This window comes from Sinohyriopsis cumingii, chromosome 18 (assembly GCF_028554795.1).
Source record: "Sinohyriopsis cumingii isolate HCF-2022 chromosome 18, ASM2855479v2, whole genome shotgun sequence".
Classification (NCBI taxonomy): Eukaryota; Metazoa; Mollusca; class Bivalvia; order Unionida; family Unionidae; genus Sinohyriopsis; species Sinohyriopsis cumingii.
In genome coordinates, this window is record NC_142978.1 from 83,167,589 (window position 1) to 83,193,231 (window position 25,643).

Consider the following 25,643-nt stretch of genomic DNA (forward strand, 5'->3'; position numbering starts at 1 on the left):
ATCATTTCTACTAAAGCCACTTCCCAATGGGCTTCGTGATCTAACTGGATGGCCTGAGGTAATTTGGCCGTGTAACAGCACAACGTGTTCTTGGGAAACACCTCCATGGAACTGTCACTGGGTAAGGTTAAGTAAAATTGGTTTTGGTGACTCATAATTCCAGAGTTCTGTGGCTGTCCGAGGGGATATTACTGGACGTCAGAGGCGTGTCTCCGTCTAAAATGGGGTTCTGGTTGTGGTTGAAGTGGTGACTGGCACTGGCACTGGACACAAGGTTCCCGGGGTTCCCGTTCGAGGTGAATTTCAGGGAGGGATTGGGAAGCAGGTAACCGATGCAACTGCTCAATAAAATGGTCCACAATTGTTTGTCTCCTTGTTGCAAACTCAAATTGGCGATGGCTGCCCCGATGACACAATACACCACGAAGATTTGGCAGAAAAAGACGATTTGCGTTTTAGGCACACGTTCTCCACACCACACCCACAAGGGTTGTTTTTGTAAATCTTGCACAGAAGAACTAGGTGAACGAGGAGTGGTCGACGTAGCTGCGTCTGCTGTGTGAAAGGGCGTGATGGTCACTTCTTTTTATAGTCGATGACTTGCGAAGCGTCGATCCAAGAATCGAAACTGGGTGGATATCCTTTCCAACGTACTTTGACTTCTTTGACACGTCGTTTGCCCACTTTACGGGTTCTGCGTTCGAGAATGCTTTCGATGTCGTACACGTCGTCTTCTTTTTTGGTCACACGTTGTAACTCGGGCAAATAAAACGTTCCTTTGAGCACTTCTCCGTTCATGTCTTCCAATTTATAGACGGCAGGATGACGGCCATGCACTCGTCCAGTGACGCGAAACAATTCGGTCGTCCAGTTAGGTAAGTAACCTTTGTCGAAAGTGCGTTTGGTTTTGCCAATGCGCCCCCAATCTCCTACGGCCAACATTCCACTTTTCTCGGGGACAGCCCTCGTCGGGGAAGTACCAAACAGACGCTCAAACACCAACACTTCGTTGTCGGGAGTCACGTCTTGCGGGGCACGTGCGATGCTTCGATGGTAAGATTGGTTGTACGCTTGCACCAGGTGCGGTAAGATGTCGATGTACTTCAGAGTGTGGTGATGCGTAAAATATTTCCACATGCGTTCTTTCAAAGTGCGTTGAAAACGTTCCACGATGCTGGCTTTGGTTTCGGGATTCTCGGTGGTAAAAAAATGAATGTCACGTTTCTTTAATTCTTTTTGGAAAGCTTGGTTCAGAAATTCGGTGCCTTTGTCCGTTTGCCATCGAAGAGGGTGACGACCGCTTTGTTTCAACACCCGTTGCAGGGCTTGCACTAACTCGCTGCTCGATTTGGAAGTCAAGGGCACGACCCAGGCAAATTTGGAAAAGACGTCGATGACACAAAACAAATATTTGTAGCCACGATTGTAGCTGGCCAAATGAGAGACATCGGCTAAATCGGCTTGCCATTGATGATCGATGCCTTCCACTCGGGTGCGACTTCTGGCAAACTTGCGTCGAATGGGTTTGTGTAAAGTGTAGGTAGCTTGTTCTTGTAACCATCGTTGCACTTGAGGTAAACGGAGACTTTTCAGTCGAGTTTTGGCAGCACGATACAATTTTTGAACTCCTGCGTAACCTGCAGGATGGGAGGGATCGTAGTAAATGCTGGCTAAGACTTTTTCCATTTTTGGTGTGTTGGTTGGTGTGTTAATAAGACACCCACTCTTGGAGGAGGCTACTCTTTTTCTCTTGGGGTATTTTCTTGGATTGCAATGCTTTGCGTGTGCGGCCAGCAATAGGTGTCGAAGAGGAGAAGGATGTCTGAGCGGGGGATATCGGTTCTTGTTTCACTTCTGTCTTCACTTCTGTCTTCACTTTCTTTTTCTCTTGTGATGAAGAAGGGGTGGCCATCATCTTTTTAATCCATCCAATTCTGGAGGTAGGTGGTGTTGTTAACTTGCGTACTTTTTCTGGTGGAGTTTGAAACCCTTCCTCTTCTTCTCCTTTCTCTGCCTTGGTCACGGGTACTGGTGGTACTGGTACTGGTACTGGTACTGGTGCTGGACGTTTCATCAAGGTCTTAAAATCTTTCAGAGTGGGTAGAGCTGTTTCGTCTAAAGCTTTCTGGTGAAAGAGTTGCAGTCGTTGCAAGAGCTGACCGTACTTTTGCGATTTTTCTGTTTCGGACAAATCTTGGCGATCCATCAAGGACTGCAATTCGTGTTGTAACTGGGACATCTCGCTCAAATGGGGATTGGGAGGTAAATGCGGGGTGTGTTGTTCTTGCCACCGATGGTATTCCATCCATCGTTTGTAAGGCACTAAAGCTAGTTTTCGTCCTTCCATGGGGTTGTCAGGGGTCGATTCTGAGATCTTGGAACTTCCGAGGCCTTTTTATCTTGCTCCCATCAGTCCTCCCAACATGGTTCCCAAGACTCCTTTCAGTATGGGGCCTAACAAGAGAGGTAAAATACCTCCACGTTGCACTAACATCTTCTTTTTTTGACGAATGGGAATTTTCTTTTGAACCATTTGGCGAAGAACGTGACGATGTTTGCCTAAGCATTGTTTCTGGTGTTTGGACAAAGGGATCGTGCCTTTCAAAACGTTCAAACAACATTCGCACACGGTATCGATGACCTCTTTGGAGACTGTTTGAATGAGTTTTTTTCGTAGGGGTGGAGAAGCTTTGGACAGGACAGATAACATGTCCCCATGTTTGGCTAAACGTGGTGGCAGTCCTTTCCTTTTCTTTCCTTGGGGTTTTCTGGAGGGTGACATCTTTGAGTCTTCAGGAGCACCAAAAAACACTGATACCCGACTTGGTCACAGGCCTTTTTTATACTGGAACGCGTCGCCACTGATTGTCTTTACGTCGTATTAGTTTGAGGACAGGCATGACACGTCGTGCAGGGGTACGTAACGGACTAAATCGAGCCAGTTCTTGCTTGGACAAATCCAGTAAACTTTGTAACATGCCCGATCTTTCTTGAACTTTGATTTTGGGAGAAGGTACTTTGTGAGCAGCAGCCACTGCCACTAAATTGGAAGGTCCTGCCACTGGGGAAGTTCTTTTGGGGGTCATCAACGGAGAAGTTCTTGGTGTGATCAACGTCTCCAAGTACTCTTCAGTTCTGGGTGTCATTAACGGAGAAGTGGACAAACGTGAAGCTGCCGGAGACGCAGTCACCGCCGTGGCAGGTCGTGGTTTGCGAGTGTAAGGTTGCGTCCTGGCCGAAGTGCCTCTCTTGAGACTAGTTTTCTGTGGACTTTTCTTTTTCTGGGGGCTTCTTTTCTTTTTCCGGGGTGGTGGTGGTGTCTGGTCAGAGGAGGGTCCTGCCACTGGAGAAGTTCTCCTTGGGGACCTGGTCTTTATCTTCTTGGGGCTTCGTTGGACTTTTTTCTTGGGTATAACTTTGGGGGTGTTAGGATCCCATCTTAAGAGTGAGCGAATGATGACCCCTCCTAGAGTATAGCTCCCTCCAGGTTTCAAAATGATTTGTTTTTTGGTTTGAGTGTCGATGCGGGGATCGGCCAGTTGGACCAAAGCGACTTTGTTTCGATCGAAAAAGCGTTTGGTTTGATGAGGAATCTGAATGATTCCTTGGAGTAATTGACGTGCCGTCACCGTGAACCATCGTAAGACTTCTTTGAGACTAGCTTCTAAGACACGAGCTCGTGTTTGTGGATCTTTCTCTCGACTGATGCCATACAAGGCACGAATCAATTTGACGGGAAGATGCGACTGAAGGGACGTCATGTTCGCACTGAGAGTGAGACAGACGAAAAAGGGTCTGAGGTTTTTATAGAGTTTTTATGGGGAGTGAAATGAAGTCGAGGACGGAGACGTGTACAGGACAGGCCCTCCGTCTTGGCACCAGTGGTGAAACAAGTGGGTACGAAATCGCAAATCCTCGGGAGTCGTAGGTTTCAAATCGACGAGTAAATAGGCGTGTGGCGTTTGAGTGGCATCGTCGTACGCCTGAGTCAGCCAAGGCGTTCCTAACTGTTTGGCTAAGACTTGCACTTGCGATTTATCTCGAGGGCTTTTAAACAAGACCACGTAATGTGCATTGAGGCTGATGGTGCGATGGGCTTTACTTTGTTGAAACAAATTTTGGGTGATGTAAACGACACTGACATTACGGTGATGCCCTTTGCGCGTGAACCACAGTTTAATTTCTTCTTCGTCTTCTCCTAACATGTCGTCGAAAATGACCAAATGGGTTAGACGGGAGTCAGAGACGATGCCGTCGTCTTCTTTAGGAATGCCTTCCACAAACACGATGGAATCGCCTTGACTTTCTCGCAAGAGGCTGTACGCCGATTGCCACTCTTTGTAACACCACACGATTCGTTGAGGTGGTCGATCGATCAAATGATGTTTATGTTCGATCAAACGTTTGACGAATTCGGTTTTGCCTGAACCGCTAGGTCCAGCAATGAGCATGTTAAAGGGATGGCGAAGATACAAAGCCTCCCAACTGGCACGATCTAAGTGTTCGTCGATGACTTTGACAGTAGAGGAAGAGGGAGCAGAGACAGCAGAGGTAGCCATGGTGTGAGAAATGTCACTTGTGACACGAAAAACAAACAAGACAAGAGTTTATATACTTTTTCAGAACACGTTTATTGAATGTTTCAAACATGAATACGAAAGACAAAAATACATAAAAGCCAAAGGCTTAAGTACAGGAATAAAAGGCACATGATAACCATGAACGTGGAATAAACACAAGTGTCTGTACAACATGTTTTGGGTAAAGTTATAACCAGTTCTATAGTAGGGGTAAGGTCACACAAGTGTCCTCCCGAAAGGGTCTTTCAGGCCTGTCCACGACAGTCCTGTCCTGGGTGACGGGTTCTTCTGGCACCGTCACAAATACAGGTTGAAAAGTAACTTTTTTCCTTGAATCACTCTCGTGCATACTGGGTCGCCTCTTGTGTCCAAGCCTCAAAACCCTGGTCTCGGTGATGTCCAACATTTGACTCCTAACCAATCTGGTTTCTTCTTCGTTAACGACATGGTAAGTTACTTCAATGAACAATGAACTATCGATCTTGCCTAGGGTTCCTTTTTATATACAGACCAATACCGACGTGACCGTACGGTAAGGTGAAGTGATTGGGAAGTCGAACTCGCTTCTGGTATACAATTTGATAGACTTTTTCCAAGGGTCGACTGACGATGTGGTGAGTGGGTAAACGTACAATCTTGTTCGGTTGATAGGTGGTCACTTTAAAGTTTCCATCCTCTCCCGATTGCAAGGCTTCTTTCAATACCCCAAAGTTGACCACTCGACTGGTACGATGATTCAGAGTCAGTCCTTTCACTTTGCACGTCGTGTGCACTTCTCCTTGTTTGTCCCGGTATTCGTAGCCGTAATTTTTCGGACCACCACTGACGAAACTTAGAATCTTGTCGTCGGGATGCTCGTCTGTCCAGGCTCCTAAACGGTCTCCTTCGATGTCAGGGTGCTGTTGAATCGGGTGATGGATGTAAATGCAACTGTCCGTGTCAAAGTACAGGACGCGTTCTTCTAACAGTTCTAAAGCTTCGTACAATTTTAAGCGAGCACGAGCTGTCACGTAAGCCGCAATGATGACATTTCCAAAAGGGTTGTCTTGTACAAAGTCCAGATCTTCTTCGTAATTGACCAAGATCAAATCCTCTCGAACGATGTCCACGTGTTTCATGTATTTGGTTTTGTCGTGAATCATCTGGAAGTAGCGGGAAGGTTCTGTCAAATATTCCGTCTTGGGTAAACACGGTCGTTGTGCCATTTTACCCCACAAGCAATTTAACATCACTTTGGCAAACGATCGCCTGCCTTCGTTTTTTTCGATGTGGTCTAAAGAGATGCCTTCTTGTGCGTAGTATTTCTCTTTGAATTGTATTTGGTCTTCGGGAGTGTGACACCAGGAAGGATAGCCGCTGGCTTCTTGTTTCAGTTTCAAAAAGGCATCCACGTAGTCAGCGAAAATGCCTTTCTGAGTATGGTCACTCTTGTGGTACTGTTGTGTCTTGGGAAAGTGGCAAATTTCGTACACTTCTAACAGTTGGTATCCCATGTCCAGAGCTTTGAACAATTCCACGCTGACCCAGGTTCCCGTCAAGGCACGTTCTTCCTGGCTGTGATGGCAAGGTTGGTCCTGGTTGCACGTTTCGGCACAAGTACGGCACAAGGGAAACATCAGTTTGCCTTGACAATGGTGAGGTAAGACGGGATGGTGTAGGTTCGTGGGAGGCAAAACTTTACACTTGATCAAGCCTTCGTATTGTCGAATGTTTTTCAGGTCGATGTGTTCCGTCAACAATTGCGGGTGCCCTACAGGAAAGCGACAATATTTGCACACGTAGGGATACAGCGAACACACGTCCAAGTATTTGATTTCTTCTCCTTTCTCTTCGTCGGCTTGGTACAGCAAACAGGTGGCATTGGTCCTTCCTCCGTACAAACTATCCCTCGGGTTCAACGGGTCCATGAACTGGTAACTTTCCACGAGGCGTTTAAACTCGGGATCGGTTTTAAAACGGTGATCGTACTCGTGTTCCCACATTTCCACCACTTGGTATCCTTGCTGTTCTAACTTTAGGCGTCGCTGACAAGTGTCCTGGTACAAGTCTTCCATGGTTCGTTGCAAAAACTGATTTTTAGTGTCACGGTCAGGGTAACAGACGGGACATCCGTGAAATAAGCAACCGTTAAACTCGTACACGATCTTGGGGTTTTCTAAGTCCCAGCCATCTACCGAATACGTTCCGATGGTCTTTTCGCCTCCTCCGTTGCGGGCATGCTGAATCCATTTGTCTTCCTTGTCGCACAAGTAATGTAACCAACGTAGGGCTTTGACCGAGTATTGACGCTTGACATAGTGGGTCGTTTGAGGACTGATGACAGCCACGGTCTTTTCAGGCATGACTCGTTGGCGGTACACTAAGGAACACGCTTTGGCAATGGTGCAAGCTTCTTTCAAAGGATCGACCCCTCCGTGTTCCATGAACAGTTCTCGAAATTTTCCACAGCAACGTCGTAAAATGTCCACGTCGGAACGACAATACTTTAACATTTCTTCCTGAAAGTCGAAGGGGTGAGAGGCATGAGCCTGGTACCAAGCGTAGAAAGCTTCTCGTTGTTCGGTACGCATGTTGTCGGGGTCGTAATAGTGAGCCTCAGGTAAATGGGGTAGAACAGCATGTTGATTGGCTTCCGTATTGAAAAAGTGTGGAAAGTATCCTTTAGCCATTTCTGTCATTCCAAACGTTTTAGGCATTCGACTCAAAGGCATGGCCAAATAACTCATCGAATCTTTAAACTGTACTTGTCCCACTTGCATGAAAATGATTTTGGCTCCGTTCAGTGTAACTTTAGGACGTTCGGTGCCTTGTTCCGTATAGTATCTGAGAAGAAACTGTCCATCGTATCCGGAGAAATTGTGAGCCATCACCGTGGCATGACGATGACAATCTCCGTAACGTTCGATGTCCTCTTGGCTCCACGTCTTGTCGATGGGGTCTAAGACCCATTGGGCAAAATCGGCTAACGTGTTTGGTCCCCGAAAGATTTTTTCACGTCCTCCAGGAATCTTGCTGCAGTGAGGGCAATGACTGAAGATAGGTTCTTGAATGCACTTCTCGCACGCTCGATGAGCCACGCAGAAATTAGGAATGTGAATGCCAGTCTCTTGCATGCATTCGAAATCGAAAAAGATGAAATTGCCTTTCTTCTTGTGACCGTCCTCTTTCTCTGGTGGGGGTTGGTATTTTTGCACGTAGCATTCGTGTTCCAAGTCCACGATGTGGTGACATATGTGACATTTTTTCGTTCCTGAACATACGTGTGCCTTGGCATTATTGGTACGTAGGCCTTGTCCACACGTAGGGCACATTCTCAGCAGTTGACAAGCACATTTCTTCTGTGAACCTTGTGTTTTCAAATGTTGTTGGTAACAGGTAGGACTGACAAACGTGCGCAGACAAGTTGAACAAGGCACTGGTTCTTCGCTCAGACAGGGTGGAGAGGCTAAACATCCTGGGCATTTCCATCCACAATGTTTGTGTTGCTCTCGATTGTTATAACCATAGTCACATTTCTCACAATAATAAACATATCCCAGGAATCCGGTGATACTGGTAATGGTATCGAAATGTTCATCGTGATGATAGACATGAATGTATTTTCCGTCCTTAAAATCTTGGCCTCGAAACAACAGAGACCCACGCATTTCTTGAGGGTGCACTTTCAAGGTGTAGCGTGGAGCTAGGGCATCTTGCAATTTTTGCATCTCAGGAATGCCACAGGGTGTGTCTTTGGACAGTCCGGCTTGTTGTAACAGGAGTTCTGCTTCGTTTCGTTGTTTGGCTCGATCGGATCGTTGAATAGTTTTCCAGGTTCTTTTCCATTCTACCGTGTCGTTCTTGTTGGCATAGGTTCGTCCCACCACGATGGCACGGGCTAAACACATCTGGTCTTGAGGGTTGTGAATTCGGACGAGACTTGTTTTGGTGTTGCGAAGGTCGTCCACCAATAACATCTTTATGCGTCCTGTCCCTTGAGGAAGAGAGACGTGGGCCATTTTCAGTGTGGCTTTACCATCGGTGATGTCAAACTGGTCATTAGATTGTTGTACGTGTTGAATCTTGTCCATGATTTTGGAAGGGGTTAGTTCTGCGGGTCTGCTAAACTCAATCCAAACAGGGGATTTCAAACCGTCGTGATCTATGGATAGTGTCAAGCGATCGTCTTCTTTGGGTTGACATTGTCGCTTGAGTGCGATGAGCAAAGAATCCCACATCTCGGTGATAAACCCTTCTGCTTTCTCCAAGGGTACGTCGGCCTTGAAATCTTTAAACTTCACCGTGTAGGTGTAAGCCGTGGTTCTAAATTTTCTAGAGGAGCGCTTTTCCGTCTCTCGAATGGAATAGTACTTTTCAGGGTTGACTAAGGGTGGTGAACTTGGTTTAGAGGGTTCGGATTCTGGTTCACTCATGTCCTCTTCAAAATCACTGGCATGAATTTGTGCCAAGATTTCAGCCCTGGAACGAGGCGATAGATCACGTTTCTGCCTCTTACTTTCTTCTTCTTCTTTCTTCTCGAATGAATAGGATCGTTTCATCTTGAGTGCAAAACGTCAAATGACTCAAGTTCAAACACCATAGACTAATTTATAGTCATGGCAAACCAGCGTATATAAAAAGGGTGTGTCTTGTCCTTTCACTATTCATTTCACTCTCAAACCGAGGAGAACGATGGAAGAGACTACCCAGATGGAACGTTTCGTCAGAGCTTTGCGAGGGGTCATTAGAAAATTCTCTTCAGACCAGCCGACGGACTATTCTCCTTCCTTTCGAGATAAAAGTCAAGATACTTGCTATATCTGTCAGAAGAAAGGGCATTGGTCTTCAGAGTGTCCAGACCGTCAAAAAAGAAAAAAAAAACAGAGGCTAAAAAAGACAAAAGTCAAGATACCTGTTATTATTGTAAAGAAAAAGGACATTGGTCTCCAGATTGCCCAAAAAAGAAACAAGAGGAGTCAGAAGAAAAGAAGGATTCTTCAGAAGAAGAGAGGAATTCTTCGAAAGAAGAGAGGGATTCTTCAGAGGAAGAAGAGGAAGAAAGAAGACAATTCTATTTACAAGAGGCAAAGAAACAGGAGAAGAAAAGAAGAAGGGAAGAAAATGAGGAGAAAGAAGAGGAAAAGACGGTGAAGAAATTCAAAAAACAGAGAGACTAAATAAGGAGAAAGAAGAAGTCAATGAACTTTTTATTAAAGTGTTGTGTTGTGAATTGTGGATTGGATTGTAAAAAATGGAGAGAAGAATACATGAATGATATAAGGTAAGTGTCTTTGAGTTTTGATTTTAAAATAAGAAGCTACACTCACGCACTCATACACAGACACGTACTATAAGGGTAAAATGGGTGGGGTTTATTTTTGAGTTATTGGCAGATTGAAATTGTATTTCTTTTCGAGAAATGTGGGTGGCCCTGAAAAGGGCCTTTTTTGGTGTAGGGGTGAGTTTAACCAATCAACTTTAACTGCCTTATGCCTTTGCCACGGCCAAGGCCTACTTCTGATGATTGGGTTGAAATCACTAAGGGTGGTACGATAGGCTTAGTCACAGGGTTGGCGTGTTTAGCTCGGGAAGGTCGTATTCTCTTCGGTCGTGATAAAGAAGTCTGATACATTTGTTTCAGACTTCTTAACTCCGCTAAAATGTCCAACAGTACCGTAGCCGTTTGATTTTCACCCTCTTGTTTCTTTGCTGCTACTTCTTCTTGCTGTTGTTGCTGTTGTTTTTTTCTTACCTCTTCTTGTTGCTGTTGCTGTTGCTGTAGGAGAAAAGCTTGTTCCGCTTCCTTTTGTCGTTGCATAAATTTCTCCAATTCTTCTTTCTGTCTCTGTCTAAAATTCTCCACTTGCGGTAATGAAGAAGGTAACGAAGGTTCCGGAACAAATTCTTGCGAGGTAAGAAAATCCACAAAATCCCAATGTACCTCTTCTGAAAGTAAGTCCGGGTTCCCTTGGGCAGTCTCCCCTGCTGGTGCACCCCAATGGATCGTTTTCTGAGTTTCCGTCATGTTGAATCACTGTCGCATAGATTGACTGCACACAAGCGCTAACGAATCTATATAGACCACGTGACGTCACAGACTGCTCTCTTCGGATTGGATGCGAGCTGACTGAATTTTGTAACGCGTGTTCGGATTGGTGAATGAATTCAATCCGTTTCAATCCTTCCTGTACCTATAAATAAGCGCAGTTCACTGCATTGATTCACCTATTCTCGTCGCTTCAAGATGTGGACCACAGTTGAGTCATCCACCCTTGTGTCTTCCATGATGTTTAGGACGGACATGCTCATGTATGTCAGGTCCAAGTGGACTGTTGTTGATAGGACAGATACTAGTCAATGGATGAGGAGAGTTTACATAGATTTAAATTTAAATTTAAATTTAAAAAAATTAAAAAAACAAAATCCCATATTCAATTCCCCTTGTCCCTAGACAGACCAAGACTCCATTCCCCATGTTCAATTCCCCTTGTCCCTAGAGTGACCCACGATTTTTCTCCATGTTCAATTCCCCTTGTCGCCAGAGTGACCCACGATTTTTCTCTATGTTAAATTTCCCTTGTCGCCAGAGTGACCCACGATTTTTCTCCATGTTAAATTTCCATTGTCGCTAGAGTGACCCAAGGGTCTCTGTAATGCTAATTCCCATTGTCGCTAGGGTGACCCCATTTACTACTGAGAACACATGAATTTTAATTACTCACGCAATCATTCTTTAATATATTTATATATCTTTCTACTTTTAGGAGAAATAAAAGTTCCATGAGAAAACTGCTCAGAGACACACCAATGATAGGTAATATCTTTCATAGGGTTTTATACCCAAAAATTTGCTGTAATATTTAACCTTTTAAATGCTTGATTTGTGATTTTTTTCTTCCTTGATCTGTGAGATTACTCTCATAATATTCAAACTAACTCATTATTAGAATGATACGAGGTTCACAATTACAACAGGCACGTCATGAACGTTAGAAGTAAGTAAATGTTAACATTAGGGACGACTATTGCTTTACAGTAAAAGAAGACAAATATATTTAATTCGGCTAATGTACATCTGTAAGAAAACTTCCATAACTATACCATAGTCCTTCGCAATAACGCTGATAGTGGTAGCAAAACAATTAGGCTAAGTCTCCTTATACTTGGGTACATTATGTGAAACTTAGCCAGCATGAAAACGGGAAGACTTGGTCACTCACAATAACAATGTTCAGGGGAGATTATCCTAGAATACATTGATAAAGACCTGGTCGCCTCATACTAGAGTACATTGCATCAAACATAGAATTGAACTAATATAAAAGGATCAGTAAATATGCCCGTATTATATCAAGGGTCGTGTTTTACTGCACAATGTGTTATACAGAGAGGGATCACTGTAGCTATAGTATAAGCTCGTTGATCCTAAATCTGTAGACATATATTATTGAGACATAAAGAATGGGCGAATGGATGAACGTATATGAATAATACTAAATCTGAATCGGCAAGTATACGTCAATATTTGTCATAAACTGATTAATTCCGATGAAAGAGGTTTAGATTTTTAAAACTTTTCTGACCATGTAATTCATGAGGTATTGTTTTCGTAAGATATTGTATCTACATATAGCACTAACATTTATACGATCGAGGTAGATACACACATAGAAAGGAGACAAAACAAAAACTGGGTGCTAGAAGCTTTCCTATGAGAAACTGTAGCTTTATATTAATTAAAAACTAGACAGACTGCAATATATGCAGATCGAGACCTATCCTGCAATTATCATTTATTTCTCTCGCCAGATGGTTGCCGCTCCCACACATCCGGACTGGGATTTGGAGCTTTCGGCGTCTTCCTGCGTTACCTTTACAGAAATGTTTAAAACTGCTTTTACTTTATTTTCTCTTGTTTCTTGTACATTTTGAGTGCATACTACTAATGTACTAGCATATTCGAGCCTTAGTTTTTCTTTCTAGCAATTATTTATAGCAAAGAGATCAACGAAATGAATATAAAGCACTTTTATAATCAACATAGATGTCATTTAATCAATAGATAGTTAACGATATTGGACTTAAAATTCATTTTTCTTTTACAATATAAATTTGGTCACTATTGGGATTAATCAAGGTTTTGTAGTTTTCAAACGTTTGCCGTAGGAAAAGGAAAGGTTTTGAGTCCAGTGATTTAAAGTTTTTCCCGAATGTTTCATCAAATATTTGCACACAGTAAATTGTATACGATTGTTCTTCTTGCATGATTAATTACTAGGTACATACAACATATATTAAATACTTGCAAAACATACTTTTTAAAAAGGTAACATCCGTACTTGACAATGACATGCAGATTTTGTTTACCTGAGTACGGCTGATGTCACAAATCTGCACAACTCGTAAAGTATGCTAAATTGTGCAAAAAATAAATATTTAAGGTGTTAAGAAGCTGTTGGATGTGTAAATACATCATGGTTCGTTTCAATGCTTTGAATGATTATCGAATGATTTGTCTCATTGGCTAATATACCAATTTCTTGTAATATCATAAAATAAAATAAACTTTTTCCACAGATTTGCTCTTCAATTCTCCAGCCCACTTAGTCTGCGGCTATTATGATCAAATTACAATGTTATGCATACCTATCTCTGTATCCGTCCTGTAAGGGAATGGGTCAAGGCATATGTAACTGTAGGTGTCGGTAATCGAATCCGAATAGCATGTTTTGCAGTTAGGCTCACATAAGTTGAAGGTCCGGGCTTTGGCGTATTTGCGCCCGACCGTGTGGCAGACGTACGTAACTTCATGGTAACTATACTTTGACCCTTTGTTTAGATATATACTATATTGTCTTATATTTGTAGAGAACCTGCTATCAATGTTATGACTACTGTTCCTGCACACGGGATGATAATTATTGCATTGGTTGAGTTTTCTTATGAAATATATTCACAAATTCATATTTTAAAATTATATCAGTCGTTTGAAAAGATGTATACCATCGATCTTGTTCCATTTCTCTTTAGTTCTTTTAAAAGAAAAAGGAACGACTGCATTTGTGAAGATATGATAGGTAATTAAAATGAATAGAGTAGATATATAAGTAACGCGTCACAATAAAACCAGACAGTAAAAGCTTTGTGTGGAAATAGGCGAACTATTCTTGCATCTGTTACACGGAATTCGTAATTAGTATGCTAGGACTAATTTAATCAAGCCCAAGATGGAAGGATACATTTAAGCATATGAATAGCATTTCGTTTACACTACAAAACCCGTTAGATTTTAACTTCTTATATATGGTTATTCTGTACAAAAGGCAAGTGCCAGGTATGCAATCCTATCTATTGAGGTAAATAGAAAACTATTTTTATTATTATTATTATTATTATTATTAGCTGAAGATCGTCCCAGTACAACACTAGCAGTTAAAAAGATGTGTTTATTGATCTACTAAATAGATTTTAGTTAAATAGGCGAATAGGCTAACAACCTGAAGCCCTTTATCACTTTGTTAAATTATGTGCAATGCTAACCTGATTGTAGAGAGCGCACCGATCATCGCAACAAGTTTTGCTGTTTAAGTATTTAGCTAATTACAATACACAAAATCTCAATCTGTGCACAGGGCCGGCGCTGCCATATAGGCAAACTAGGCAGCCGCCTAGGGCGCTGATTTCAGGGGTCGCATTTTTAATATTTTTTATTGTTTATAAATTTGGAAATTTATATTTTCCGGGGGGGGGGACGCCAGAACCTAACCTTGCCTAGGGCGCCAGATAGTCTGGCCGGGTCTGGCGCCGGCCTTGTCTGTCCATGTGTTGATAATCTTTTGACACAGAAACATACAAATACAGTACAATGAGTAAACTTCCTACTCATCTAAACAATCTTGAAATTATCAAAAGATGTTAGACATAAAATGCATGTTTTGCCCTACGATAAAATTTCAGATCAATATCGTAAGATAAGATTTCCAGAGATGATAATGATGACGGAGCTGTAAAATAATTTTAAAGTGTATCACTCTATAGCACGCTGATATTTCGCTTTTTTATACAAACAGATGTTGGGGTTGTGATTTGTAACTGCTGCTTTCAAAGGATCGATAATAATTTACTATATTACTAATTATGTTACGGTCTCTCTCTCTCTCTCTCTCTCTCTCTCTCTCTCTCCAGTTCTGGGCATTTCAGACATAAATCATTTTCGTTTTTCTCATGCAGACATTCACCTTCACTGTGCATCACAGTTTCTCTCTTTCTCTGATCAGCTTTAGGCATCTCACACATAACTCACTTTTATCGATCTTCCTTTCCTTTCTCTCTCTCTCTCTCTCTCTCTCTCTCTCTCTCTCTCTCCCTTACACTCAAACTCACACGTACTATATTCTGCTATAATTCGCATGGAACTACACGCTGATATGTTTCTCAAATAGAAGACAAACTATTCATCTCGAAATGTAAAGAAACAAAAAATTATAAAACTATACGATTAGCATGGGACTTAAGTTTACCCTAATTTTCTTTAAAAGTATTTTCTTGCCGTACACATAAAGGATGAAATTAAGCCGCATGCACTTTCGCATCCATTTGTATTATCTGTTGATCTTATACACAACGTACTCAACTCTGAATATAGGATTCATGTGCCTGCCCCCACCTCTCTCTCTCTCTCTCTTTCTCTCTGAGTAATTGTTTTTGTAACACGTGACTCTTGGGCTTGACGTAACATTTAAAGAATACAGAATAATTTGTACAGAAAAAGCACAAATAGTACGCTTCATCTTTCTTTCTTTTTCTTTCTATCCATGTGTTATACGGGTTCTATTTGTATTTATTGAAATTTCGGTTCATTGATAATCAAGTGTTAGAACTATGGCCCGTTAAGATAAACTGAACAACACGAGATTAATACGCACTTTTTTTGTTCAAACCTTTGCTCATTGTATGAACTTTTGCTACATTGATTGGTACAGTTTATTCCACTTCTGACTAGTAACAATCTCACCAGTGAACACAAAGATGAGGTTTTAGAAATCGCATGTATTTAAGACCTTGAAAGCAAGCTCTATTACATATCAGCCACTGCTGCAGAGAGATCTACGATGACAAGATACAGTTTTAAACATAGAATATTTTTGCATCATGTAACACACATTTAAGTTTCTTCGGGTTAAATCATTTTGAAAGGTGATCTTTATTTTTTGGTTGGTCTAATTCATAGTAACTTTCACAATGCAATTTCTACTTCATTTTTGTCTTGAAATTTTGCGCTAATAGTTACACCGCCTATTGTCAATTTAAAAACACCTAGGTATGTGTAGAACCATGCAGTTTTTCATTATAAAATACCAAGAGTTGATTAAGCCTCTTATTTATTAACGTTTTTAAAGCTCTAATAGACAGTTCAATATATCGGTACAATCGTTTTTGATCTACTTAAAACATATGATTGTCAAGAAAGAAGTAGACATTACAGAGATAGGGATAAGGTCCTGCTATATGAAAAAAAATTAATTAAAGATAAGGACATAGAATGACAAACATTGTCAAAGAAATTAATATCGCAATTTTTATTCGACATGAAGTAAGCAATGTTTAGTCTTCAATCAAACACCAGTTTTACAATGTTGTTTGAGTAATATATTTGTCCTTTTTGCACGTAGATGTATGTTAACCAAATCAGCCGCCGAACTGTGTAAATGTTGTCAAATGGCCTACTGACATGAATGGACAAAAATATTGTGGCACTCATGAAAATGATTCAATTTTTTATTTTAAATTCTTGAACCTTCACCTCTGGTTTTGTAGTGTCATTTATGATATTTCTTTGGTCATCATAATTTAGAATTAAGAATCATTTCGATAAATGAGTAATATGCGATTGATGTGCATTGGTTGCTTTTAGTTCAAAGCCTTACTTCGTTTCGATTATTTTTAATGAACTTTTATAATACGATTTCCTTAAATTGGAAGAATGTATGACCTTAATTTCTGAAACGAATACAGGATGTCAGAGTTCTTGAGGCCATAAATTCACCTATATTGACATCTCGAAAGTAATATGTAAAATGCAAATACTAGGTTCGCTGTAAAGAATACAATTGTAAAATGATAATAATTTATATCATGTAACAAAACAATGAAGTTTATTCAAGTTGAAGACTTGACAACGGAAATTCCTTTTAAGTGTTACCTTTCAAACAAATTCTCTTAAAGCATATGGTCTACGAACATTTTCACAATTTCTTAAAGATGGATATTCAACATTATTATTTTACGTGCAACTTGCAATCGCATTCAAACATACAGACAGTGCCAATAAACAGTCAAATATATGAATACATAAGTTTTGTATTATATACCAAACTTAGATCCACTTGTAATATATATGATTGTTCGAAACAGTTTTACATTGCTGACGGTCATGTTGGTAACGTCTTTTACTTCGATAAAGAAGACTCGGATATAATATGTCAAAGATCGTCAAAGAGATAAATATACATATATATTGTTGGACAAAATGTACCAGATATGATTATTACAAAAGAATAGTTTCTGTTTGAAAAAGTGTTTTAGAATAAAGTATCTTGCATAGTAAGGTGCAGAGAAAACATAAAGTTAAGGGGAAAGACAATGAAAATTATTAGGACAATTTATAGCGATCAATATCAAATTTCTCTATACAATGAACATACATATAATTTACTTTAGCATGCAAGCGTCATTTACATTCACGTGTGGTTTTTACATACAAATAGCTAATAATCAGTCAAATGTGTGGGCAATATTGTATTCGTATAGATACACCGTCTATATATCAACTTAGTTACATAATGTACAAAAACAGTTACAAATTTTGGTGGTTGATGGGGATAGGTGCTATATCCTCCTAACTAAAGCGTTATAAAAAAAATTCAATCGTCGGATTTCAGAGTGTCAAAGAAGTAAATCTAACTGTTCCGCTCTACACGATTCATGAGATATTATCTTCTCACCCATGTGGCAGAGAAATCTAGCTGTTTCTCTAACCTTTCTTATCTCAGTCTGGTTGTCGCAGTCAGGACGTCTATGTCATCGTGTTCACGAGCTAGGAACTACTTCTGAAAAGAAGAAACCCCTGTTGTCTTCTGCTGCGCCTGACATAGTTGCTCTAAAATCAAGCAACAACAGAACACACACACACGTGTGTGTGTGTGTGTGTGTGTGTGTGTGTGTGTGACACACCACAAAAAGAACATTTTGAGAGAAACAGACACACACACACACACACATAAGAAGTTGAGTTATTTGGTATTATGTTAGAAAATACACACAGCATAGCGAATTTGATCCCATCTGTAATTTAGCACATTTTCATGTCAGCATCATTAATTGTAACTAAAAGTATACAAAAATTCATTCTCTCTCAAGAGCACCCGCAAAGTCGGCAGTGACGAGAAATGTGTTATATATGACCTGAATTCTTCAACCTTTGTCAAACTCCCCCAACCAGCTCCATTTAAATCAAATATTACAAACAAACGAAAATTCCTGCACCAGTTAGAGTCGTAAGCTCATCAGTCCACACGTTATTCCACAATATTTCCATGTAGCATATCATTGTACTAGTAGTAGCAACTTTCCATATTTTCAGGAAAGAAAATATAAAATATCATGAATCAGAAATCTCTTCATTGTCGTTACACACTTCGTTAGACTGAGCTGTGCACTTTATTATACCGTTACTTACTAAAGAACTTTTTCTTAAATAGAACTGATACAAGCTAAAAGTTATCCGTATAAAATATATGAATTACTTATTGTTATCTTCCATGACATCCATCGATTAAATGTGATAATACGGTTATAATATCAGATGATATTATGCTTCTATATTATCATGCGTGTATTGTGTGTGTCTAGAGTGGACTGTGCGCCCCATTGCCTCCATTAACATACTAGAATATTTGCGCGTTTACAAAAACTAAACCACGTGGCTCGAGACGCTCATGATGTAATACTTGCAACACTTCCTAATTATAAAATATAATTTGTCTTTTTTCTTCTGATCATTTTTATTTTGTTTCAATGAGCAGCATGCAAAGCTAATTCAACTCTGAAAGTTATTCCGATTTTCATAACAAGAGTGCAAATCCTGATGACCTTTATATGGCGTTGAGGCAATATTAGATAATAATGTGTTTTGAATTCGCTAATTGCACTGAAAAAAGTGGAAGATAATTTAATTTAAATGGAAACAAATTGGATAAGAAAAATAACATATGTCAGTGTTTGTGCCAAGACAAGGAAATCCCAGAGCCTCGTAGGAGACAAATAATGTAACTCCTTCACTGGGAATTCCTTGTCTCGGTACAAATTGGTGCTCTTAATTCTGACGGACATATTACGATGTGAAATTGTTTCTCACATTACAGAACGCTCTGTGGCAAGAACGCTGTGAAAATGTTTCTCACATTACAGAACGCTCTGTGGCAAGAACGATGTCAAAATGTTGCTCACAATACAGAACGCTCTGTGGCAAGAACGCTGTGAAAATGTTTCTCACATTACAGAACGCTCTGTGGCAAGAATATTAATAAAAGTACCGAACAAAACTATTAACAATATTTGACATTTGGCTCTTCAGTGGGCAAATTTGTTTTATTCTTACTCGCGGAAGTTATATCAAGATGACCATGTGGGTATTTACGCAAAACGAGTCAGAAAAGGACCTTTAGTACAGATAGCAAGAATTGCCACCACTGCAAAGTGTACGACACTAACACGTGAAGTGTTACACAAATACAATTAAGAATATATGGGTATTTACCATCCTGATGGGCTCGGATTGAAACGCCTTAGGATGTTGAAACTAAAGGTACATTCATTCGTCCACTGTATACACCCCTCATTTTTTAATCCTTCATACCCGGAAATCTAAACGTTGTTGCTCCAAAGGTATTATGTTGCATCATGTACGAACTATTTAGTTCAAAGTTTTGTTTTGACAAACGTTCGATCAGGAATTCCCTCCTACTGTACATAAATAATATCGAGAGCATAGATAATGCTCTTAAGCTGACTTTATTTCGTAAAATACTGTCGATACTATAGGAATGATAGTGTTCCTGTGAAAATTTAAGAAATTAAAAAGAATGTTTCACCCACAGTATGTATAATTTATCTAGGATTTTACATATTTGTAATAAGAAACTTAATAAAACAGTTGGGGAGAAACATTCCAACGCATTAGCTAAGAGTGTTTATTAAGGGCGCTTGTATATTGCCTTACCGTGATATCGCAGAAGTTATAAAGAGCAACAGAGTACACCAAACACTATGTTCGACCAAAAGGTGGGTCAGTACCTCTTTAAGGATGCACCGCAGTCACCTGAGATGGTAAATAGTGGGCCTCCATGTTTGCTGATATATATATATATATATATATATATATATATATATATATATATATATATATATATACACAGTTAATAATTGTTAATTAATCGGTTAAGTTACTTTAAAAGAAAGTAACGTGCTTTCGATTTTAATTCCTATATTCTCTAAAATGGTAATAATTTTTTCTCTCTCCGTCTCTCTCTCTCTCTGAATTCTTTTATTCAAAATATAGCTGATTTAATCGCTTTAAATATGCTTGGAATTGAATGATACTTCCAGATTCAACACAGTTTTGAAATCGCTCGATTAATATTTCTTTCCTCCTTTGTTCCACAAGAACTTTTCTCAAAAGCCATTGCACCCTTTTAGCTTTTAATATCATGTTGAGGGCATAATAACTGTTATTGCGCGTCTTCAATAGTGGTTGTGCGACCGTGTTCTGTAATGACATCATACTTAATATGACAAAGATGCTAGGAGGTGAGTGTCCACGTTTGAAAAATCAAACTCTTCAATAATTTTAGGTCTTAATTTCGAGATTTCTATTGGAATAAATGCACCGGAGAAAAAGGACTTTTAAAGTACTGATAATGTTGTATTAAGAAATTTGTTAACTGAAGATTTTCTGTATATTTGACATTTAAAGAAGGAGAACAGTCCGACAAATATAAATGGGTTGAAATAGAGTGCTTCAGAGATTTGTGTTCCACTCACTGACAGCTGAAATGAAACCTGCAATGCCAATGATGATACTGATGGAGAATTAGCGATGATGTTACCAACTTACAAGCAGATCAAATTTTAAACTTGCAATGTAAATGTTCACATACTAGTACGACTAACAGGATAAATCAAAATGTATACAATTTTATATTGGTGTTTTACTGATGCCCCTACTTTAAGTGAGCAGGTACGGAGATTATGGAAATGATAGTGACAGAACGTTTCCGAAGTTAGAAGGACCTATTTTTTTTTAAACTCGGTTAAACTGCAGAAAATCTAATAGCAACGTTTTTAGCCCCAAGAGGGGTTTTCAAATCGACAACCAACTCTTCTGATTTTAGTTTACGAATCTAGCAGTCTCCTCGATTTACCCAAATGTCCTTCATGAATGACAATTATGAATCCCTTAATTAAATTTTAGAAGGATACTATTTTGACAGTACTTACAGTACTGTGATTTAAATCCCAATAATACTAAAACATTTTATAACAGGTCCAAACTAATAGTGTGTTCCGAATGCAGTCCAGGCCCTGAACGCGCCAGCCATCTTGATGCAACATAATGGCATTATCCAGAATTCCTTTGAATGAATTCACAATAATTCCAAAATAGTGTTTAGTCGAAACAGTTGTATGCGCACATTTTAATTAGGATAAATTATTTTTAAAAAATATTTCCTGTCAAACTAAATCTAAACATAACATTAAATACTTCTGCAGACTGAAATAATATAAGAACAGTCATACAATGCTCCCTCCTTATATAAATTCCCACGACTCGGTTATTATTCTATGTCATAATACACCCTACCTGACTTATGTCGTAACACGACCCACTTGACTTAATCATCCAATGGAAAATTACTGCAAATTGTTAAAAGGTTTATTGTACAGAACCCGAACCCCTATAAATAACCCATTTATAATTCATTATCCTAAAACAATGTACACTCATAGGCAAAATTTAGGTATGAGCTTCAATATTTTATGTAATATTTTTTTCTTATGGATAAGAAAGCAGCGTGGTCTAGGATTGGATGGGAAGATACATTTATCTCAGAGCTTTGTCTCGGATTTCGTGACATTATGCATATGTCTTAGATTGAAAACTTCACATTCTATCATTAATATCAGCAGAAGTTATAAATCTACTGACGAAAGTGAACAAAGAGTAAAAACATTTAGAAACATATAGTCTCATAGAAATAGGATTGCCATCGAGTTAGGCAATGAACTGGTCAAATGTATTTTTGGCTGTAAGCACTAACTACAATAATGTGTTATCATGGCAGTTCATAATTAGACATGTTTAAGGTTTTACATATTGTAACAATGGATCTCGCTGTAACTGCTCTTAAGATGTCGATGTTGTTAATTGACCAGAAATGAACGATACCATTCAAGTTTAACAAATATACTGACGTTTTTGTTTGTTACAAATTTCAAAATCCGGTCAAAGCGACACAAGTGGCAAGTAATATTGACTTGTGTCACAGTATACAAAGTTTTTTTCTGGCAGTATAGCATTTATAGATTTATCAATGTTCCAAATAGAGACATTAAATGTCAAAAACGTCCACAAATGTTATAGATGTTACTGAAGAAAGAGTTTGAAAACACAAAAGTAGTGAAGGGGGCCACTTTAGCGTCAATGGGAATTAGCATTACAGACGACCCCCCGGGCCACTATAGCGTCAAGGGAAATTGAACATGGAGAAAAACCCTGGGCTACTATAGCGTCAAGGGAAATTGAACATGGAGAAAAAACCCTGGGCCACTATAGCGTCAAGGGGAATAGAACATGGGATTTTTTTTTTTTTTTTTTAAATTTTTTTTTTAAAAAAAAAGGGTAGGCAATTGAAAGTCAGTCTCTTTTCGAGAAATAGGAGTGGCCCTGAAAAGGGCCTTTGGGTTTATGTTAATGTATCCATTAACATAAAGGGCACCGCATTGGTCTTCTTCTTGTCCTTAGGCTGCGTCTCACTGTTGGCCCGTAAATCAGCACTCTTTTGAGGCATCCTTGTCTTTCTACGTTGATCCTACGTATCCACAGACTGGTGTCTGTCCTGTGGACAACGGTCCACTTGGATCGGACATACATGAGCATGTCCGTCCTAAACATCATTGAAGACACAAGGGTGGATGATTCAACTGTGGTCCACATCTTGAGGCGACGAGAACAGGTGAATCAATGCAGTGAACTGCGCTTATTTATAGGTAGAGGAAGGATTGAAACGGATTGAGTTCATTCACCAATCCAAACACGCGTTACAAAATTCAGTCAGACCGCATCCAATCCGAAGAGAACAGTCTGTGACGTCAGTTGGTCTATATAGATTCGCTAGCGCCTGTGTGTAGTCAATCTATGCGACAGTGATTCAACATGACGGAAACTCAGAAAACGATCCATTGGGGTGCACCAGCAGTGGAGACCGCCCAAGGGAACCCGGACTTACTTTCAGAAGAGGTAAACTGGGATTTTGTGGATTTTCTTACCTCGCAAGAATTTGTTCCGGAACCTTCGTTACCTTCTTCATTACCGCAAGTGGAGAATTTTAGACAGAGACAGAAAGAAGAATTGGAGAAATTTATACAACAACAAAAGGAAGCGGAACAAGCTTTTCTCCTACAGCAACAGCAGTAGCAAGAAGAAGAGGTAAGAAAAAAACAACAACAACAACAAGAAGTAGCAGCAAAGAAACAAGAGGGTGAAAATCAAACGGTCACGGTACTGTTGGACATTTTAGCGGAGTTAAGAAGTCTGAAACAAATGTATCAGACTTCTTTATTACGACCGAAGAGAATACGGCCTTCCCGAGCTAAACACGTCAACCCTGTGACTAAGCCTACCGTACCACCCTTAGTGATTTCAACCCAATCATCGTCAACAGTATGCAGTCCAGAAGTAGGCCTCGGCCGTGGCAAAGGCTTAAGACAGTTAAAGTTGATTGCTTAAACTCACCCCTTCACCAAAAAAACCAAAGGTCCTTTTCAGGGCCACGCACGTCTCTCGAAAAGAAATACAATTTCAATTGCCAATAACTCAAAAAAAACCCAACATTTTACCCCTATACAACGTGTCTCTGTGTATGAGTGCGTGACTGTACGTTCTTATTTTAAAATCAGAACTCAAAGTAACTTACCTTATATAATTAATTTTTTTTTCCATAGTTACAATCCAATTCACAACAGAGGACTTTAAAAAGTTCATAGACTTCTTCTGTCTCATTGTTTAGTCTCTCTTTTTTTTCAATTTCTTCACCGTCACAGTCTTATCCTTTTCTTCCTCCTCACTTTCTTTCCTTCTTCTTTTCTTCTCCTGTTTCTTTTTCTTTACCTGGCTGCTTTCTTCCTCTGAAGAATCCCTCTCTTCCTCTGAAGAATCCCTCTCTTCCTCTGAAGAATCCCTCTCTTCTTCTGAAGAATCCCTCTTTTCTTCTGACTCCTCTTGTTTCTTTTTTGGGCAATCTGGAGACCAATGTCCTTTTTCTTGACAATAATAACAGGTATCTTGACTTTTGTCTTTTCTAGCCCCTTTTTTTCTTTTTTGATGGTCTGGACACTCTGAAGACCAATGCCCTTTCTTATGACAGATATAGCAAGTATCTTGACTTTTATCTCGAAAGGAAGGAGAGTAGTCCGTCGGCTGGTCTGAATAAAATTTTCTAATGACCCCTCGCAAAGCTCTGATGAAACGTCCCATTTGGGTAGTCTCTTCCATTGTTGTGCTCGGTTTGAGAGTGAAATAAATACTGAAAGGACAAAGACACACACCCTTTTATATACGCTGGTCTGCCATGACTATAAATTGGTTTATGTTGTTTAAACTTGAGTCATTTGGCGTTTTGCACTCAAGATGAAACGATCCAATTCATTTGAGAAGAAAGAAGAAGAAAGTAAGAGGCAGAAACGTGATCTATCGCCTCGTACCAGGGCTGAAGTCTTGGCACAAATTCATGCCAGTGATTTTGAAGAGGACATGAGTGAACCAGAATCCGAACCCTCTAAACCAAGTTCGCCACCCTTAGTCAACCCTGAAAAATACTATTCCATTCGAGAGACGGAAAAGCGCTCCTCTAGAAAATTTAGAACCACGGCTTACAAATACACGGTGAAGTTTAAAGATTTCAAGTCCGAAGTACCGTTAGAGAAAGCAGAAGGGTTCATCACCGGAGTGTGGGATTCTTTGCTCACCACACTCAAGCGACAATGTCAACCCAAAGAAGAGTATCGCTTGAGACTTTCCATACAACACGACGGTTTGAAATCCCCTGTTTGGATCGAGTTTAGTACCCCTGCAGAATTGACCACTTCCAAAGTCATGGACAAAATTCAACACGTGCAACAATCTAATGACCAGTTTGACATCACCGATGGAAAGGCCACACTGGACATGACCCACGTCTCTCCTCCTCAAGGGACTGGACGCAATAAGGTGTTACTGGTGGACGACCTTCGCAGCACCAAAAAGAGTCTCGTCCAAATTAACAACCCTCAAGACCAGATGTGTTTAGCCCCTGCCATCGTGGTTGGACGAACCTATGCCAACAAGAACGATACGATAGAATGGAAAAGAGCCTGGAAAACTATTCAACAATCGGACCGAGCCAAACAACGGAACGAAGCAGAACTCCTATTGCAACAAGCTGGCCTGTCCAAAGACACACCCTCTAGCATTCCTGAAATGCAAAAATTGCAAGATGTCCTAGCTCCACGATACACCTTGAAAGTGCACCCTCAAGAAGTACGTGGGCCTCTGTTGTTTCGAGGCCAAGATTTTAAGGATGGAAAATACATTCATGTCTATTATCACGATGAACATTTCGATACCATTACCAGTATCACCGGATTTCTAAGATACAGATATTACTGTGAGAAATGTGACCATGGTTATAATAATCGAGAGCAACACAAGCATTGCGGATTGAAATGCATAGGATGTTTGGCCTCTCCACCCTGTCTGAGCGAAGGACC

The 25,643-nt window shown here is 40.0% G+C and overlaps 1 protein-coding gene across 1 annotated transcript in view; it reads left to right on the forward strand.

The window, feature by feature from the left end:
- LOC149777179 (UPF0764 protein C16orf89 homolog) overlaps window positions 1-13,135 on the forward strand; it is a 29,664-nt gene extending 16,529 nt beyond the window's left edge. Inside the window, exons 7-8 of the mRNA XM_089941876.1 lie at window positions 11,324-11,373; window positions 12,369-13,135. Of these exons, the coding sequence (XP_089798002.1) occupies window positions 11,324-11,373; window positions 12,369-12,448 (130 nt within the window). The 3' untranslated portion in view covers window positions 12,449-13,135. The remainder of the gene's footprint in view (window positions 1-11,323; window positions 11,374-12,368) is intronic.
- The last annotated feature ends 12,508 nt before the right edge of the window (window positions 13,136-25,643 follow it).